The sequence below is a fragment of the Antechinus flavipes genome, chromosome 3, assembly GCF_016432865.1.
Source record: "Antechinus flavipes isolate AdamAnt ecotype Samford, QLD, Australia chromosome 3, AdamAnt_v2, whole genome shotgun sequence".
Classification (NCBI taxonomy): domain Eukaryota; kingdom Metazoa; phylum Chordata; class Mammalia; order Dasyuromorphia; family Dasyuridae; genus Antechinus; species Antechinus flavipes.
Window position 1 is genome coordinate 7,567,332 of NC_067400.1, and position 20,569 is coordinate 7,587,900.

General features: G+C 45.8%; 1 protein-coding gene across 3 annotated transcripts in view; it reads right to left on the minus strand.

The window, feature by feature from the left end:
- LPP (LIM domain containing preferred translocation partner in lipoma) overlaps window positions 1–20,569 on the minus strand; it is a 634,535-nt gene that overhangs the window by 212,132 nt on the left and 401,834 nt on the right. For all 3 annotated transcript variants that reach the window (XM_051991658.1, XM_051991659.1, XM_051991660.1), the window contains one exon: window positions 18,314–18,997. In XM_051991658.1, the coding sequence (XP_051847618.1) occupies window positions 18,314–18,997 (684 nt within the window). The remainder of the gene's footprint in view (window positions 1–18,313; window positions 18,998–20,569) is intronic.

Below are 20,569 nucleotides of genomic sequence, written 5' to 3' on the forward strand. Positions count from 1 at the left end.
TCTTGGGTTCCGAACCTGCGAGTAAGCGTTGCCAGAAATCATTCTAACGAGAAGCCAACGAGTCTTCCAGAACGGAGGAGAGAGCCACGACCAACCAGAACGCCTCGCCGTGGGACCTTTTCCATCCAAAGGATTTTTTCTAACGACTTGTTTTTCTGCTTTTGTATTAGAAGCCCTATTACCGAGCAGAGCAAAGCAGGCCATTTTTGTTTCTCCTGAGCCGTGCTTGAGCCTCTCACTGAAGGTTGCAATTAGATACTTGGGAAATCACATGAAAATACCATACAAGCCTGCTGGTTCTCCACTCCCTCTCCCCCCACCCCCAATTACATACAATTATTTGGAATACAATGGATTAATGTACACTCCGATGCTTGTGTCCCTTCCTCTAACCACTTCTAACTGACAGTCTTTTTTTTCAGCTGCAGAACACGGTGTACTCTGGAGATAATTGACTGCGGAATATGATGTTGTTTATTCAAAAACAGGTCACAGAGAACACAATTGGAGAGTCTTCCTTTATTCTCTTTACTTATTTTCCTCCAAAGGAAATGTACGACTCGGTTTCTCTTTGAATCAGGCATGCGGACTTTTAATTGCTGCTCTCGTTTTAATCCTGGGAGAGCGAATGCTGGGGAGGGGGCGGCGGACAGAGGCAGGAGTGCTGCCTGTCTCAGAGAGGGGGAAAGTCAGGGGGGCTTCTTTTGTCATCGCTCCGGAGGGGAACCAGAGGGGGACATGGGTGTGATGGCAGCAGGAGATCAGATTGTTTCCAATGATCGTCCCGCCCTTCGTTTTCTGGGTGGGCTCCCAAGCGCGGCTAGGATGCCCAGCTTGCATCTACCCAGCAGGGAGGAAGGGCACCCTTTGGTCTGGGCTCAGAGAAGCGTTTGCAGGGCCTGCCAGCGGCTTGTGACTCTGCCCTTCGGGCCTATGAATCATTTGGCAAAATGATGACAACAAACCAAAAAGCAAAAAAAAAAATCCAAGAGATGTCTTGTCAAATAGTGAACTCCCTGTGGTTCAAAGTATTCAAGCAGAAGACTGTGGGGGTCTATGGGAGGGCACTCCTGCATTTGGGTGTGAAAGGGGCTTTCTGAGACCTTTTCCACGGAAGGCGGCACATCCCAAACCCCGCGGGATTAACCGCCATCCATACCAACATCCGATTGCCTTGTCCGGGTGGGAGGTTGGGGAACGAGGTAAAGAGACTAGAGGAAAATAACCATCTGAATAATGAGAGTCGGCATTTCGAAAACAAAGAACTTCACTATGTCGTCCCTTCCTTGGCCCAACAATCCTGGAAGACCAGCGGTCCCATGTACCCCGTTTTACAGAGCAGGGCATGAGGCCGAGACGGCTTGGGATGGTTCTGTGCTCGCACAGCCAGCTCCCTGAGGTGGAAGTCTCTGGTTCTCCGAGTCTAGCGCTCTATCTGCTGTATCATGAGGCTGCTGAGCTGAGCTCAAACGCCCAAGTATCCAGATCCTCCGTATCCCTTCATGGTGGGCATTCCCGCCGCTGCAGGACTCTCTGCCTGCAAGTTCCACATGGTTCTTTCCTCCCATCCTTTCCCCAGATCAGGTTCTCCAGACATTCACGGCAACCCACCAAGAGGTCAACGGATCCCGCGGCTGGGGACCCCTCCCTCTCACCCCGTGGGCAGTCCAGCCTCCTTCTCCCTCACACACTCCTTAATGGCAGCCATTAATTCTTCCATAATGTCTTATTTTTCTGTAGAAGGTTTTGGCCATTTCATGCCCTTTGGGTGATCTGGAATTTCAATTCTTTGGAGACCATCATGTTTCTAGATCTACTGACGCATCGCCAGAAGAATATCACCATGATGGCGAGTCTTTTCTGAGGAAGAAGTTGGGGTCGGGAAAACAAGAGAACCAGCTTGCTCCTCCTCATTACATCTGGGCCCAACTGTCCACAGAGGAACCGACAGAAACTATCCTCAGCTGGACCACGGATAGTTCTGGGTGTTCACATCAAACTCTTGTGTGGGGTCAGCAATCGCACTGAACAAACTGCCCTAAGTGGGGAAATGGCCCAGCTGCAACTCCCCCCTCCCCAGTGGACTTCCTGGAACAAACACTGCTGGGAAAGATTTCAGTTAATTACCTAGAACCCAGAAGGCACCTAATAAATGTTGATTAAATGGCACTGAATCAAAGCCAGTTATCAGAGACACATCTCCCCAGTATCCAAACCCATGGGTTTCATCCCACTTTGGAATTAACATACAGCGGGTCTTTCCCTCCTGTCCCCCTGCTCCACTCTGGATGGAACTGCACACACACGTGCACACACACATCTGCACATGGAATGCACACACATGCACACTTAGCATGTCCTTGGCTCAGGGAAGCCTGTCTGGGATGATCAGAGCCTGAAAACCAAAATAGCCTGAGAGAGGCTGTTCTCACAAGGTTTTTGAGTGGACGGGAACCCAAAGTACTGGGAACCTCTTGAGAACAAACTGCCTTGTGAGGTTTCCAGCTTCCCATTTTCAGATCAAAGAAGCTCAGAAACACATCCAAGCTGGCCAGCATTCATCCAAACCAAATGATGAAAGGCTCTGGCCTTGGCGCGCTGCTGGCCCAAGGTGTCTCAGGATGAGGCAGAGCAGGGCCAAGGATGATAAGGGACCCTATGAGCCTCTGGTTATGGTACTGACTGCCTCGTTCTCCTCCCTTCCTTCCTCCCCTTTTCCTTCTTTGTCTGTCTGTCTGTCTCCTCTTTGTCTCTGTCTCTGTGTGTGTCTCTCTCTTTCCTTCCCTTCCTCCTTCTCTTCATCTTCCTTCCTTTCTCTGTCTCTCTTTCTCTCCCTCTGTTCTTCCCTCCTTTTCTTTCCCTTTAGTTTCCTCCCTTTCTCTGTCTCTCTTTCCCTCCCTCCCTCCTTGCTCCATCCCTCTCTCTCCCTTTTCTTTGCCTTTATCCTCCTGTCTTTCTGTATCTGTCTCTCTCTCCATCCATCCATCCATCCTTCCCCCCTTTTTGTTCCCTTTATCTTCCTCCTTCTCTCTCTCTATTTGTCTATCTCTCTGTGTGTGTTTCCCCTTCTCTCCCCTTCTTTCCCTTTATCTTCCTTCCTTTCTCTGTCTCTCTGTTTCCCCCTCCTTCCCTCCCTCCCTCTCTCCCCTTCTTTCCTTTATCTTCCTTCCTTTCTCTCTCTCTCTCTCTCTCTCTCTCTCTTCTCTCTCTCTCTTCTCTCTCTCTCTCTCTCTCTCTCTCTCTATTTCCCCCTCCTTCCCTCCCTCCCTCTCTCTCCCCTTTCTTTCCCTTATCTTCCTCCCCCCCTCTCTCCTGCTTTCCCTCCCTCCCTTTCCTTTCCTTTTCTCTTCCTCCTTTCCCTCCCTCTGTTGCCCTTTTCCTCCTCCTCTACATCTCTCAGAAGACCTTGTTACAGTGGCACATTATGGCAATTTCGGAGCTTTCTGGTAGGGAGAACAAGCTCGAGCCCCAAGCCTGGTGCCCGAGCCACTTAATGCTGTCTGGCTGCCTCTGTTTGGGAAGGTTTAGGTTTATGTAATGGCCCTCTCCGGGGAGCTCTCTCTGCTTTACAGATGATGTGCATGTGCAGCCATGTGCACGTGTGTGTGTGTGTGTGTGTGTGTGTGTGTGTGTGTGTACATACACAAACACCCACCCCTACTTTGGACAAAAGGGCCAGGTTGAGGGTCCCAGGCCTGGAGCCAGGGCTGATCTCTCCATCCCATTGATCGACCAGTGCACCTGCAGGCAACAAGGAATCTTGTCGGGAATGAGGCAGACAGTGTGACTGTAAAGTGTAGAGGAAAAGAAAAAATCGCAGGAGCAGGGCTGGGGGGCAGGGGCAGCAAAGCCCCCTCCTCATTTAGGGGCCATGCTCCAGAGCCAGGGAGGCCAGGATGAGGGGAGGAATAGGAACATCGGGAGCCCTGGTTTGGGTACTCTGCATGCAGAGATTTCTGTATAAGGATTGTGAAAATTTCCCATTTCACTGACAGCTGCACTGAGGCTGAGAGGAGCAAGGAGAGTGGCCCCTGGCCAGAGAACAAGGCTTCGGGCCTTTTGAAATGTCAGTTATCGTCTGTGCTTGACTGGATTTCGATCCAAGGCCTGCTATTTCCCTTAGATGTGCCCATTTCCACTGGAGATTCTCAGAAAGGGGGACGCTAACATCAAATTATAAGCTTCTCTCTGAAACAAAGGTTGCTCTTCCTCAGACTGTTCTTCACCTGGCGCAGAGCGCGGGGATGTCACGAAACAATAGTCTCGGAGAACAGAAGCGGGGGTTCACCCAGAGGGCAAAACGGAGGGTCATGCCAGAGTGAGGAACAAAGGAGAGGGCTACGAGATGCCAGCCGCAGTCGTGTGTAGGGAAAGAGACGGGCTGGGGAGGAACGCGGAGATCGCAGGTGAGAAGCCGGGGTGGCTCTGCGGGTGCCATGGCAACCTCGGAAGGAAGCCGGAAAGACCTGGGCGAGCTGGGCGATGCCCTCTGAGGGCCCCGGGCATGGAGCTGGTCCCCAGGGCCCGGGGGAGGGCACTGAGCTGCCACCTGCGGGTCCCCAGACACTCACGAGGTGAGAGGGCTGCTGTTAGAAGGGCCAACAGGAACCGGACGGGCAGGAAAGTGGCCGTCACTGGTCATCTGGAGTGAAGGGCTCAAAGACCCGTCCTTTCCCTTAGATTTGGAAGGCCTTGGGCACCCTGCGGAACACCACTTTCAACAGGATACCCTTCATTTATTCAACAGGGCCACTGGCTCCCTATGAGATCATCCCGGACTTGCTGTCCGAGGAGCCAGAGTAGAAATCACTTGGAAACCAGAATTCACTCAAATTGTGAGTGGTCCTTGACCCGACGATATCATGGGGGGACCCGATGGTCAGGGAGAAGCTCCAAGTTCCAGGGACAGGAGGGAAATCACATCCCAGGAGACCCCTGGCCATCTAGCCTTTGTCTACAGACCTCGGGGAGGAGGAAATCCAGGGTGACCCAAAGAGCTAAGGGCTCAACAGACATGCTGATTTTGGATCCTCCTGTTCTATTCCCCATCCCATGCCAGTCCAAACCTAGATTCATCTTCCGATAACGTCTCCTCTCTGCTCTCTGTCACAAGACAAAATCGCATCCCTTTTCCAAAATCCAACCATTCAAAAACACCCGTAATTCCCTTAGAGGGACAACTTGTAGACTCACCTCATTATTTTACAAATAAGAATAAAGAGACGAAGAAAGTTCTTCCAAAAATCATGCTAAAAGTAGAACTGCACGTGTGTGAGTACATACATGTGTATATGCATGTGTGTGTGTGTTTAAGCCAAATGTGTTCTTCCTGTGTGTTTCTTTCCTTGGCTTCTCGTGAAAGTAATATCTTTAGAGATAAGTTATTTTGATGCTCATTGATTTTGTCTTGATCCCTTTTTTTTTGAGGGACAAAAAATTCTATGATTCCCAATATCTCAATTGCTAGTTTTCCTTCTTCCAAATCTTTTTTAAATAGTCTGAATTTTCAGGACCGAGACACTTTGGGTAGATAATGATAATATGGACCAATTGTTTGTTTGTTTCTTTTTTTTTTTTTCCAATCAACTTTCCACTTAGAATAGCACACAGGACAATGGGGTGTGGTTTGGTTATCAATGATGGGAAAAAAAAATAATTGTCACAATAATATTGACAGATTTGTTCTGTTGTTATTCTCCTTGCCATCTTTATCTAAAATTTCCCCATATGATCTGATTTCATCCATTTTCTCCCTCCACTTTCCGGAGACCTCTTGACCTTGTCATTATTTGGTGAGGTCATATTGCTGCCCATCTAGGGTGGTCTCCCACCATCCACTGGGGACAGTAGGACAATGGATCTGCAATAGAGCAGACTGTGCCCCAGCCATAGCTGCCTATCTTGTTCCATTCTCGTTAATGCCCTCCTGTCAATTTGTCCTCCGATGTGACATTTCACAAATGAGTTTTCATTCTAGGTCCTTGTTGCTCTAGGCTGCCATCGCTCTTTCCAAATGTTAGATTTAAACCAAGGTTCCTAAAAAGGGGTACAAGAGTCTGTGAGGAGATATCGAGGGATCCACGAATTTATTTTTTAAAAGATCTTGATAATTATTTTAATTAGGTTCTTTTGTGATCCAACATAGAGTATATTTATTTAAAAACACTTATACCCATTCTCTAACTGATAAATGGTCTAATAATGTAAACAAGCTGTTTCAGAAGAAGAAACCGAAGCTATCTATAGTCATATGAAAAAATGCTCTAAATCAATATTGATTAGAGAAATGCAAATTAAAACAGCTCTGAGACACCAGCCCAAACCTATCAGAAATAACAAATGCTTCAGGGGATGAGAGAAAATAGGTACACTAATGAATTGGTAGCTGAGCGGTGAACTGGTCCAACTATTCTGAGGAACAATTTGGAACTACGCCCGAAGGACTATAAAATTGCCCCATACTTTTTAACCCAGAAATACCACTATTGTCTAGATTCTAAAAAAGAGCAAAAATAAAGGGAAAGGACCTATTTTTACCAAAAAAAAAAAAAAAAAAAAAAAAAAACAATATTGAGAGCAGCTCTTTTTGTGGTGACAAAGAATTAGAAACTGAAGAATATTCATCAATTGGGTAATGGCTGAACAAGGTGATTGTGAAGGGATACTATTAGAAATGATGAAGAGAATGGAAAAACATGGAAAGAAAGAAATGAACTGAGCAAAGTGAAGAAGACCCAGGAGATCACGGTGCATTGTAAACAGCAACGTCATGATCAATTGTAAAAGACTTGGTTACTTGGATCTTGGATACAATGATGCAAAGAACTCAAGAAGAAAAAATGCCATCCACCTTCAGTGAGGGAAGTGATGGACTCTGACTTTAAATTGAAGTTTCATTTTCTCTCTTTATTTTTCTTGCTTTTTAAAAAAATATGGCTAATATTAAAAAAATGGTTTACATGATTTCATGTGCATAACTGACGTCTTACATTCTCAGGAGATGGGGTGAGAATTTGGAACTTAAAATTTAGAAAGAAAAGAATGTTAAAAAAATGAATAATAAATAGAAATGTTTTCCAAAAATTACTCCTAAGAGTCAGTAAACTCTACCACACTACCAAAAGTCTGTCTGTCTGTCTCTGTCTCTCTGTCACACACACACACATTATTTAAGAACCCAGACTTTCCAAACACGCGTAGACTGACCCCCACAAGCCTTGTCTAGGGCCTGAGCACAGTTCCCCTTCTCAGTTCTCAAGGACCGAGACTTGGGGCGCTTGTAGTCGGTCAGTTTGAGCTTTCCGCGAGCACGGCTGTGTGGAGGGCTGGTGCAGAGTGACCCAGAACGATCAGGGGGCTCTTGCTCCCTCCGCCTCGCAGATGATCCAATTAAGGAGCTGTTTCTCCTTCCCCTTTTTAAACATGCTTCCCCACTCCAAGGCACCTCCTCTTCGATGAGGTTATACATTATTCATAACAATGTCTGAAACAATGCGACTTCTGGCATTTGGCAAGCGGGCCATAGGTTTGGGTGAAATTACATCGCTCTTGAGCAAACAGCCATTGTTTATTTTGTTATAATTCTTCACTTTGCATGTGGAGACACTCTTCTGCCACAGGATGTGGCAACTGAGACAGTCCTCAGCTCAACTTCCACGGCTCGCTGACCCAGGGTGACCTTCTCAAAGATGGCCGGGGCCACACGGTGAGTTCCAGCACGGACCCACTCGCTTGGCTCTGTTCTAGGGCTGAATCCCGACCCTGAGGATCTGGAAGGGCCCTCTTCTCGTTCCTCGTCAGAAGGCACCAGGGCGCTTTGCATCATACCCACTCAACAATGGTTAAATGAAGAAATGGAGGAGTGAGTGAGTGAAAGCATTCGGTCTAACCTTCATTTTCCAGAGGAGAAATCTGAAGATCCATCTTGTCCAATGACTGCCTTACAGAGCAAATGTGAAGCCGCCCACTGAACAAGAGCGACATCTCTTAGTAATGGTACATCTGCTGCCAGTTCTTGCCCTCTCCAAATTGTCCTCCCATAGCTATCGGAGTTACCTTCCAAAAGGGTACCAGGGTAGGTGCCATCGCCTCCCTCCAATGACTTCCCGTTGCCTCCAGGATAAAATGCCAAGTCCTCCCCTTGGTCCTCTAAGCCCTTCATGATCTGCAGGTGTGAGGCTGTCCCCACCATTTACCATATGGCTCTCGTTCCCAGCCCAATCAGTTCTTCACACAGAACATTTCATCCTCTTGGTCCCTGCCTTTGCACAGCTGATCGACCAAACTTTTGTGATGAATCTTTCCGCCTCTTAGATAGTTGCCAAATGTGGATTTTGCCACTTCTAAATGGTTCTTGCATCTGACCCCTTCCCTCTATTCATATCCACCACTTTCATTTGAAGTCACATCATATCCTGACTCAACTATTGCAGGAGTATCCTAATTTGTCTCCTTGCCTGCATTATCAGTCCTTTCTATCCCATATTCCCAAAAGTTGTCAAGGTCATTTTCCTTAAGGAGAGGACTGACCATGTCCTTCCACCGATCAACAGATTTCAGTGGTTTATTATTTGCAGATCAAATACAAATAAGCCTCTTCCCACCTGTCTTTCCAGTTTTAGTATACATTCTATGTTTGTCTGCACTATGCAGTCTATCCAAAACCGGCCTTCTAGCTGTTCTTTACCCTTGTTACTCTATCTCCTGTCCCCATACCTTTATACTAAGGATCCCTATGACATTCTCATGGAAGGAGGGATTGTTTCATATTTGTTCTTCTATCTCTAGAACCCAGCACAATGTCTTCCCCATAGTAGGTATAAAATAGCTTCTTGCAGTTGAAGGACTATGGGATTTCCAAGCTTCCTTCAAAATTCCATATAGAGTCCTCCAAAAGAGGACTTTGGGATCCCTCAGTTGCTATAAAGATATTTCCTGTGCATAGGGTTATGTCTAATAGTTCTACTAATAGAACGGAACTTTGGTGAGGGAAGAGAATGTTTCATTTTGATCTAATGGCACCTAGTACAGTCCCTGGAGCAAGCACTTAATGAATGCTCATCGAATAATTGGATGGGACCATAAAATAAAGTCCCCATCCAGAAATTGAATTGTAGGATGAAGTTAGAGGCAAAACATAGTGGCTAGGTAACTCCCTAGCCACTCAACAAGCGGCTCTTCTCAACAAGACATCTCAACAAGAGAATGGAAAGAAAGTTGGGAGAGGCAGAAAGGGATGACGTAACTTAATCTTCTTTATTAATCAACAACTCTAGTCCATTCAATGGTCAGAGATTGAAGGACAAGGATCAATGCGAGGGCATGCTCAGCTGTGCTATTCCTTGGGAAAGCTGCACTGGAGGTCATATTCTGGCCATGTCGATTTGTTGCTGGCTTGTGCCGGACAGTGATTTCCAATTTTTTTACTCAATCTAATCATCACCTTGTGGTTTTAAACAATGAGAAACTTGCTTTCAAATGTCCTTACTTTGAAGAGCATAATAAGGATCTTTTTTTCAAAAAAGGAAAAAAAAAATGGGAGCAGCTGGAAGAGAGAAACCATATGACTCCATTTCGTGTTTATAGAGCTGAGTATATAACAAGCTTTCCCCTCAATAACTTAAAGCTTAAAGACAGGAAGAACACAGAATGTGGGGATCTGTGACATAAATCAAATGCTTTAAACTCTGAAAGACCTAATGATTTACACCCCTGGCTACTGAGTAATTGGCCGGTAATCACTGCAGACCCATCAGGATATGAAGTTTTCTGAGGGGCTGGTCTCCAGCCCAACAGTTGCAAACAGCTTCTTTGCTGGTGACAGAACACAAAATACTCTCATTAAGTTTGCAGATGACATTCAGTTGGAAGGGGAGCCCAGCACAGGGAACAGGAATTCCAAATGTCCTTGGCAAGAGGCAGGGATGGCAAGAACAAGAAACACAATCAAAGCAGCCAAAGGAGATAAGTTCACGATAAAGAATTTAAAGAACAAAACAAATTATAAGCCCGAGGGGAGGCAGACGTGGGAGTGTTGGCAAGGAAACCTGTGGTCAAAATGGACCACTGGCTCAAAAATGATTCTAAGTCCATACCAAGTCAATTTATTGACTGGTCAATAAACAATTTAGGCAGAGCAGCAGATAGAGCTCCAGACTTAAGAGTTAAGAAGGCCCAAGGTTCAACCTTAAAATATGATGGAAAAATTCACTATTATTATCTTTATTTTTTGAGTAAAAAATGTTAATAGTTTTTAATATCAGCTGCATTTCTCTGCATTTCATCAGAATCTCATTACTCTCTCCATCCAAGAGAGTCATTGCTTATTTAAAGAAAAATGTGTGGAGGTAATAGTTTATAATAGTTTGGAATAACTCACCACTATTTTTGTGCAATAAACAGAACAAAAACAATGAATGTGAAGGCTAGAGGGGGGCAAGGGGACATTTATATGAATGGATACCACGTGACGGAAGTACATGCAAGAAAACAATACACATAATAGCCAAGTCTCTTTCAAAAGGGAGGAAAAAAACGTATTTTTAAAAGAAGTCAAACTGTCACAGTTCTCAGTAAATATTAAGAGGATGTTGAGTGGCTCACAATTCTGACCAATCTCCAGGGTGTCTGTGAATCGTAGAACAAGGTACCCTACATCTTCTCTTCATAAATTATCCTATTCAAGACCAAAGTATTTTACTTAAATATCAAACATAGAGAATGAATGAGAATGTTGCATAAGGATCTTAGAGAAAGAGGAAGCCATAAAGAAGTCAAATAACTAACTACAGACGAGCTAATAATCTCATCTCCCACCTCCAGGCCTTTGTCCTGCTGTCCTTGTTATCTAGAAGGTGCTTCCCCTTCATCTTCCTCTTTCTGAATATTTGTCTTCTTCTCAACTCAGGTGTTAATTCCCCCAAAAACTTTTAAAATGACCATCCAAGGGCCAAGTGCTCTTTACTTTCTCAGGGGCAAAGTCATCCTGGTTTAACGAAAATCCTGTTAGAGAATCTCCATCGATCTTCTTCATTACTTTTATCAAGGACACAGCCATCATTCCTGCAATGTCCTGGGCGGGTGGCCATGGTGGATTGTTTCATTAATAGTGAAGAGAGGTATTGTTTGGGAGACGATGATAATGATGATGATGATGATGATGATATCCATAATATGTTTCTCTGAGTTATTGAAGGGGGTATTCCCATGAATGTGAGTAAAAGTCTCCAGGGATAATCATCAACAGAGACTTCCACTTGAAGAGTTCTCAATGCAATAAAGACATTTCAACAGATATTTATTAAATACTTATTATATTTGAAGGGGAGGGAGTCACTAATAAACAAAAGTGCCCTCGAAGGTATTTATCAGAGAGGAGGGAATACAAAGTAATAGGATATAATTTTGAGAATGAAAAAACTTGAAAGGAACTGGAAAAGGCTGGATGTAAAAAGTGGCTACTGGGCTCCTCTCAGAGGACACTGGGGAGCCAAGAGGACCAGGAGAAGAAAGAGCTCATTCTAAAGATGAGGGAACATTGATATAATGACTCAGAGGTGAAAGATGCAGTGGGCTGTACTGCATGACCCAGACGTTTCCAGTAAAGTTCTTGTCTTTTCATAGCCATGAAATTACATTTAACTCAAGTCTTCTCCTTTGTCTTAACAAACAGCCGAGTATTCATCCTGACCAACAGTGTTTAGTGACCCAATGTGCCTCCTTGAAGATGACCACAACCTTGGTTCCCGAAGTTCAGAACAGCATCACTTGGCTCACCTCTCCAGAGAGTCCAGTGGGGGCTTGGTGAGAAGCTTCACACGACCAGTCAGACTGAACGGATGGTGGGAAAGACTTTAGATCACTTGATCTTATGAATCGAAGCTAAAACCACTAAAGGCCACAACGCAGAGGTAGGACCCTGAGCGCTTTCCCTCTCTTTTCCCGACATGGAAAACTATCTAAATACAACTCCATGATCATGAAACACTGATAATCTTGGTAAAGGAAAAGATGATGATAACAATGGGCACTGTTATCAATACCAATTATTAATTAGTATTAATTAGCATGAAACCGAACTACACATGATAAAGAACATGATAACAAACACCAAAAATAATGATTAATGTTATTAACAAGTATTATTAATAGTTATTAACAATCACATGAAGGATATAAAAGAAAATATATTCATGATAAACTATTTTGTCTATATAATTAGAACAAAGCAGAATCAGACACATGTTAAAAACAAATGAATATCAATAATAATTTATGATAAAATAAGAAAATTAAACTTGTGTAACAAAATTACAAATGGGAAAAAGAAAAAAGAAAACATGTCGCCAGCATTCCTCCCAAGAACCTAGGAATCCATCATGGCTACAAGGCCATTAGAGCTATTTCTCAGGAAACCTTCCCTGGGATGTGTTTGGTGTGGTGTTCCTGTCTCACCCTTGGCTGACACATCTTTTTTTTTTTTTTTTTTTTCCTGACTCCTAAGTCCTGTCAGATTTTTTTCCCCTTATTTCTTGAATTTGTCCTTCCCTCTCTTTCCTTATGAACTATTACCCTCATCTCTGCATGATTTTTCTGTCACCAGGAATATTTCAACATCTTCCTCTTTAGTCTAGTACGTGCTCTCAAAACTCCCCTTCTGATTCAACCCCCTGCCTTCCCTGACAAGGTTATTTGCTCCATGGTTGTCTCTTGACATTGGAAGCCATCGGCAAATCTGTAGGAACTCAATTTTTTAAGGTTCTCAGGATTGTAAGGGGTCACCCAAGCCAACCCACACGTAAATGCCCTGTCCTACAATATCCCAACAAGTCATCATCCTACCTTTGTCAAAAGACTTCTACTGAAGTAAAATTCAAGACCTCCTGGGAGTCCTGATCCTTTGTACCCCTCGGTACCTTTGGATTTTGATTGCCACAGATGTCTTGCCAAATAGAGATTTTCCCATATCAAGGGTACAAACTCCCAGCAAAATACTCCCAAACTTTATCCTAGCAGATTAACAAAGTCTTTGAAAGACAAGGAGAAGGCTTCTTCTGTCAAAGGTGATAGAAAGGGGGTGACGTTGCCATCAGGTTTGTCAAGGTTTAGAAAGCTCCAAACTAAAAATCATTAACTAAAGCAATTTCATCCAGTGACAAACATTGTGCCTGTGATACAGGAAAAAGATAGGTACTGGATCTGCAATTGCAATGGAAATCCTGAGAACTTCATTTCTTTCTTCTCTTCCTTCCCTCCCTCCCTTCCTTCCTTCCTTCCTTCCTTCCTTCCTTCCTTCCTTCCTTCCTTCCTTCCTTCCTTCCTTCCTCTCTTTCTTTCTTCTTTCTTTCTTTCTTTCTTTCTTTCTTTCTTTCTTTCTTTCTTTCTTTCCTTCCTTCCTTCCTTCCTTCCTTTCTTTCTTTCTTTCTTTCTTTCTTTCTTTCTTTCTTTCTTCTTTCTTTCTTCTTTCTTTCTTTCTTTCTTTCTTTCTTTCTTTCTTTCTTTCTTTTTTCTTTCTTTCTTCTTTCTTTCTTTCTTTCTTTCTTTCTTTCTTTCTTTCTTTCTTTCTTTCTTTCTTTCTTTCTTTCTTTCCCAATGCAGGTCAGTACCTTCTCTGAAACTTATATTCATAGAATTCCCTAGATTATTGAAAGTTTAAGTGATTTGTCCAGGATACAGTTAGTACATGTCTAAAGTGACAGTTTTGAAGAGCTCCATCTGACTCTGTACTATTCCCCAAGCTCTTCTAAACTGAATAAATGACAGTTTAATCTGATTTTATGATATAATTGAAATTAAAACTCCTATAACCCCATGAACAAGTCAAGAATATTCTCCTGGCCCCATTTTGCCATGTAGGCCAAATATTCTGGTCTCTGGCCCAGCATCCACAAACAACCGGTCTATTCCAAGCCCTCCCTGTCCTTGAGAAGGCTACTCACATTGGAAAGCTCAGTAGAAATCCCATGAAGCCTTCTCTGGCCATCAGATACTTAATAGTTCTCTCTCTTTTAAAACCTTTAAAATCCTCTAAAAACTCTCAGTATTTCTTCTCTGTATGACTCAGAGAATGGTGAAATTTCAGAGCCTCTGGAATGCTGATAGCCTTTCCCAGACACTGGCCTGTGGAAATATTTTATTTGGAAGACAAAGAGAAAACAAATTTGAAGCTAAAAGTCATTGGTCTTTCAATAGTAACTGACAGAATGACTTCTCCTTTCCTTTCTTCTTTCCTGATTCTCTCAACACCCCTAACAGCCTCTCCTTTCTTCCCAGGAACTGGATCTTTGGTCTACACTAACCCCAGCTGCTAGAAAACACTAATAGTTTTCTGCTCCCTATAGTCTGGTGGAGACCCCAGGTGTATTTTACAGGTGCGAGTTACAGACTGGACCAACTTATGATGGCATCCCCTTAAATCCTCTGTGTTTGACACTTGAGGGAGGGCGAGGGAGGGATGATGATTCACTGGAGTTCACATAGATGATCAGAACTTTTTCCACATCTCTTTAATCTCAGACCAGTTTTATTTCATTATACTAAGCAGTATGGAAACTAATCATCTACTGCCTTTACTAGTCATTACCTACTTATGTAGATCTATCTTTTTGTTCTCATGGAGAATAAGTTCTCCAGGTCCAAGTCTTCTTTCAGGCTTCCTTGTGTCTCCTCAGTCCCTGGGGCTCTGTAACTTGCTGTCATTTCAGAAATGGCTGACTATTCATGACCCCATTTGGGGTTTTCTTGGAAAAACCATTGGAGTGGCTTGCCATTTTCTTTTCCAGTTCATTTTAGAGTCGAGACAACTGAGTTAGGTGATATGCCCAGGTCACACAGCTAGCAAGTGTCTGAGACCAAATATGAATTGAGGTCTTGCTGACTTCCAGGCCCAGGGCTCTATCCGCTGCATCACCTCGCTGCCCCAGAATTCCCAGGAAGCTAATTCACATTTAGGCTGCAGTAAGAGAGATATGGGTTCCAGGAATGAGAACGTGATGGATGCCTTGGATGGACCGAGTATTAGGGTTCTCTTTGGGTACTACATTTAGGATGAACATTGAAAAGCTCTAAATTTTCTAGAAAAGGCATCCAGAAAAATGAGGTCTTGCCAAATGAGATTTGCATCAAGGACATTGAACCTGGAGGAAACGCAATTTGGGGGTAGACATATGGGACACATGAAAAGTTTTCAATATTTAAGGAGTTGTCACGTGGGAAAGGGATTATACTGAATTCTGACTGACCTTGAAGGAAAGCAAAAGATACAGAGGGTAGGGGGCGTTTATATTTTAGAAAATAAAACCAGAAATCTCCTGGAAGCCAAGACTATTCGGAGGTGCCTTCTGAAGCAAAAGGCTCCCATTCTCCACCTTGGGGGTCATCGGGAACAGTCAGCACGGCGACTTATTGGGTGTGCCACGGAGTATTGTTCACCAGGCCAACGAGGTCCCTCCTCAAGCTTAGATTCTTGAATTATGACTACTATCATCTTTATATTTGGTTGCCTCCTCTTAAAGCAAAGGTACTTTCTGCAGAAGGCACAGAAATAGTATTACCTGCTTTTTCTGAATCTTTCACATCACGGGATCACTGTTATTTGTGACCAAACCCGCTAATCTCAGGGATATCTGGTTCTCCATTACCCTAAGCTTTATAGTTTGAAATTCTTCTTAAACGGTCAGAATCAAGAAGGAGTGACTATTTAGATTGTTTCTGGAATCGATAGGGGAAAACTAATCCAAATACAAAGCACTTAAAACTCTTTTCTCCTAAGGATTTCTTTTATTCCAATCGGATCTCCTAAGTCAAAGGGTTAAATACAAAATGACCCCAGCCGGGACTTCTCAAATCAATAGACGAGAATTGTTCTCCGACACAGGGGTGAGCGAGCAAGTTTTCCATCAGGGACTACAAAATTAAAAATAAACACAAGCTAGAGGCACAGCTGAATAGTCCTCACTCAGCATTTATTCGGCACTGGGAAATTTCCAAGCACTTTGCAATCATTAATTAATTAGCTGAAATGACATCCCACTTTCTTGAGGTCAAAACTGAGGCACAAAGAGGTATATAGGAGGCCCTGGAGCCGAGTTCTTGCCACCCGGCCCACCGGTCGTGATCGCACCAAGCCAAGCTGAGTCAATAGCAGGACAATAATGGACTCTGTACAATGCCGGCTGAATACAGCAGTGTTCAGCTCAAAGCCCCACTATGAGAGAAAATAACATACACACACTGGAGATGTTTGTCGCTCCAAAGACCTCTGCTCCCCTTTCCTAAAATACAGGCAGATGGCTGAATGTCAACCTGGAACCTATCTGGAGGAAGAAATAGCACCCGAGCGCCGGGCGCACTCACACTCGCCCCGAACGATCCGGTTCTCATTATTTTAATACACCGTTGAACTCGATGCTGAGAATGTGCCACGTTGTTGAAAAACAAACGTTCTTGATGGATAACTGACATGAGAAACCAATGGCGGCTCTATAATTATACACCGGATTATTGGGGATGACAAACTCATTTGAAGGGGAAGGGGGAGGAGGCCGCCGTCTTTCTAGTAACTCATCAGCTAAGAGACGCCACAAGCTCCTCTGCTCTGAATGGGGGGCGAGGAGTGAGGGGGGTGGGGGGGCTGGTCCCTAGCACAAGCTGAGCCCTTTTTCAGGGTCCTTTCACAAGGGCCAGTTCACCTCTAGATGCAGATTCCGTTCGTCTCAGGAAAATGGGGAATTCTTGGGATGGGAGAGTTCCAAGAGCCTCAGGCCTCGGACCAATCCACCCCCTCTCTCCACTAAGCACCCAACGCCCCCGCCCTCCATCCCCCCACTCGGTACGACCAGGTCTGCTGGGAAAGGATTGCCAGGGGTGCGGGAGGAGACCCTCCCATAAATCTCCTCGACAATCTGGGCCAACGGAGAGCCCTCCCAAGCCGGTGGGGTCCGTGTGCATGCCCAATGACTTTGGCATTCGCCAAGCGCCAGCTTTCACTTTCATGCTCCCTGAGAGGGGGTGCTGTGGCGGGAGCCGAGTGCCCGGCCACTGAATCCCATTTCTCCTGAATCGGTGGCTTTGTGTGTCAAAGGGGGCCTTTCAAAACTTGGTGCCGAACTGAAACAAAGGCCAGGCTGTCCAGCTGGGCTAATTGGGCTAATCTTTGTGAAGAGCTAAAATAATCTCTCTCTGGTTTTTCCAAAACAGGTCTTGGGAACTCGGGCCTCTTCCAGGGCCAAGCTCTGAAAGCACTTTGATTTATGCCATGGGGGCTGGGCTTCTCAAAGCGCCTTACAGATTGTCAGCCACCACCCAACTCCCCGAAGTGCCCCCGAATCACCGTCCGGCCAGGACGTGTCAGCTCTCATTAGTTCTCACATTGCGGGTGGGGAAACGGGCCAGGCCCGGGCGGGAGCTGGCCCCATTTCACAGGCCGGAGACACCGGTGGCGTCAAGAGCCTGACTTACCTCCGCTGACTCTGAAACCCCAAAGGTGGTCCGCGGAGGGGCATTTGCCTTCTCCAGGAGTCCATGCCCCGGGGCCGGAGCAGAGCTCAGGGAGCCGGACCAGAACCATCGGGCTCACACTGCAGGCAGACCCTACCTTTACGGACGCTGATTTCCTCATCACTCAATGGAAGCCAGCAATGAGCATCCTGCCACATTGGGTTTGAGGAGAGCCACATCCAACTTGGACCATTAAGGAAGGAGTTGGTTCAGCACTTCTACGGTCTCCGGTGACCACAACTCATCCGCTCCCTCCTAAATGACCCTTTTTCTGATTTCCCTACCCCATCCCACTTATTAGCACTCTCTCACTTCAGAAATCTCTGGTTTCATGGAGAACGCGTTTCATCTCCAAGGAGAAGGTGCACTCCTCTAGAGAGCAGACACTGATTGGTTTTGCCATCGTAATCCTCAGTGCTGAATACAATGGTTTGCAAAGGAGATTAATAAATGTCTGCGGATAGAAACGGGTTCTGCCTCCCTTAGAAGCAGAGAGGGTCAGAGGGCAAAGGGGAGGCGAAGAGGACCTAGGTTCAGCCCTCCCCTTCCTCGGTGAGGAAATTCAGTTCTCGGGGCATTGCCTGCTGGCCTAAGATCGCGGATGCCGCCTTAAGCCAACACCTTTGGGACCGAGCTCCAAATCTGAGTCTCTTTGACACATTATAGGAACCACCCTGGAAAAGTATGTGTGAGTCTTTGTGTCTCCAAAGAGACAGACTTTGTGTCTCCTGCCAAACGTCCCCCAAACGTGTCCCCGAATGACCCAGACGCGCCATTCCCCACCACTCCGCTGCGGTCCCATTGCTTGGCGTCTTACCTTGGGCTGCTGGGGGGCCGGGGCCTGGGGAGCCAGAACGGAATCAGTGATGTACGTCTTCTTGGGCTCTGGGGGTTGGTACATCCCTGCAGGATTCTGGGGCCCCGCCGGAGGAGGAGCGTAACCCGGCTCCGGTTTCCAGGTGTTCTGCTGCCCGTAACTTGGTTCAGAACCGTTTCTTCCCCCATAGCCCGGGTAGTAAGGATCATGGTACCGGCCTTGATTGGGCGCATAGCCATAGGCAGGCTCCGGCTGACGGCCAGCGGCTGGACCGTAGCCGTAGTCCGGGCCGCCCCGGGATGGTGGCGGGGCGTAATGAGCGGGCCCGGGGGCGGCGGGGGCCTGAGGGGCATAGGCGTGGCTCGGTCCCGAGCTGTAGTACTGTCCGGGCGAGACCGCGGGCATGTAGTGAGAGCTGGGCTGAGCCGACTTCACGTGCACGTTGAAAGTGGGCCTGGACGGCGTGGACGCGGTGGCGTAGGAGGCCGGCACCGGCTGCGGGTGGGGCTGGGGCTTCAGCATTCCTATGGGAGCCACGGGGATGGGCGAGGGCTGGCTCGCCGGCTGGGGCTTCAAGGTGGACTTCTTGGTGGCCGTCAGAGGCGGCTGGTTGGGGATGACCATTCGCTTGTGCCCCGTGACGGGCGTGGAGACCGGAGGCGAGGCCGTGGGAACGGCAGCTCCCTGAAGGGAGAAAGGCAAGAAAGAAAGAAGGGCAGGTGAGAGTCACAACCGGCAAAAACAGGAAATCAAACCATTCCATCTAAAACAAGCAGCGATCGTTTAACTCGTGGAACTTGTGTCTTGTCCCCGGGCTGTTCAGAAACCAGATTCCTTGGCCAGTCATATACGGAGCCATAGATGTTTGCCTGGCTGGCAGCAGGGAACCGAAAATGGAGCCCACTGGGTAATCTACTGCCCTAATTGTAACTAAGCTGCAGGCCCGTTGGCAAGCCACGGGAAGAAAGGTGACTCGGTTTCCCTTACGGAAAACAGACGTTCTACACTTGAGGCACGCAGAGAGAAACATTGGGACTAATGCAAAACAAAACACAACAAAACAAAACAAAACCCCTTAGATAACTTCAGGGATGCTAGATAAGGAGACTGAACCCTCTGATGTTACATCCTATAGCATAGTGCACTATATATAGTAACATCAATACTGCACAGAATGGGATTTCTCTTCATTCTGTCGGATATTCAGAGGATATTCAGAGACATAAGGAAGATGCATTTTCAAAGTAAGATTAATAAGGAAGAAGAAGAAATCTGAAGCCATCAGAAGTAACTCCCCTCAACCATGTAAGAAACTATCGTAAAGACCACAAACCCACCAAGGTGGCCACAGCGCAGACCCCAAAGGGGTAACTTTAGAAGAGGGATGGGATTTACTGAGTTGAATACACTAGAAAGAATTGAAGGAAGGCATGACTTCTACAGTTTGGGGTTTTCTACTCTGTGAACCCACCGTGGTCATAAGCAACAGAACTGCTGTGTTCTTAAGCTGGGCAGGTTTAGGCCCTTCTAGGATAAATCTGGGACTACCTCTTCATCCGGTGTTCAGCCTCTCCCTGCAAAGGGATGCTCCACCTGGCCTGCTGATGGCGAGATCCCATGGTCCTCGGACCTCTCCGTCTGTCTCCATATTCTGACTCACTGTGATTGCTGGCTCGGATGCCCTGGTCAGAGTGGGTGCAAGTCCATTCTCCAGATCTGTTTGGAAGCATTGTGGGGGGAGGCCCTTCACTGCACCTCTTTCCCCTCTTATTCCTGCCATCTTGGTTCCACCTCCTATAGGAACCTCTTAATATAACACGGCATGGACCGATTGCACCTTCTACCTCTCAGACTCCTGACTGTAACCTCCTAGAGGGCGAGAGTTGTACCTTCTCTTTTGTATCCCTAGGACTTAGGAATATCTACCGAAGCGAATCAAACAGAATTCCCTTCCTCTCCATATATGTCTATCTTCTCCGAGTTCCTCAGGTGCTGAACCCTTAACCCATATTCTCCATGCCAGATTCTGATGGGAGACATGGATAGAGCAAAAGAGGTGGCTAGAAAGGCAAGTACACAGAAAGGGCTAGATACGCTACATAGTGGGTTCCATTACCTATATGTTCATTTATCTACATTTTATATATGAGATAGATCTTTTAAAATGAAGAACTTGATGGAAAACTGATGAAGCTTTGTTTATATAAAACAATGACTTAGAACACATAAAAGAGATGGGTAGATATGCTATATAGT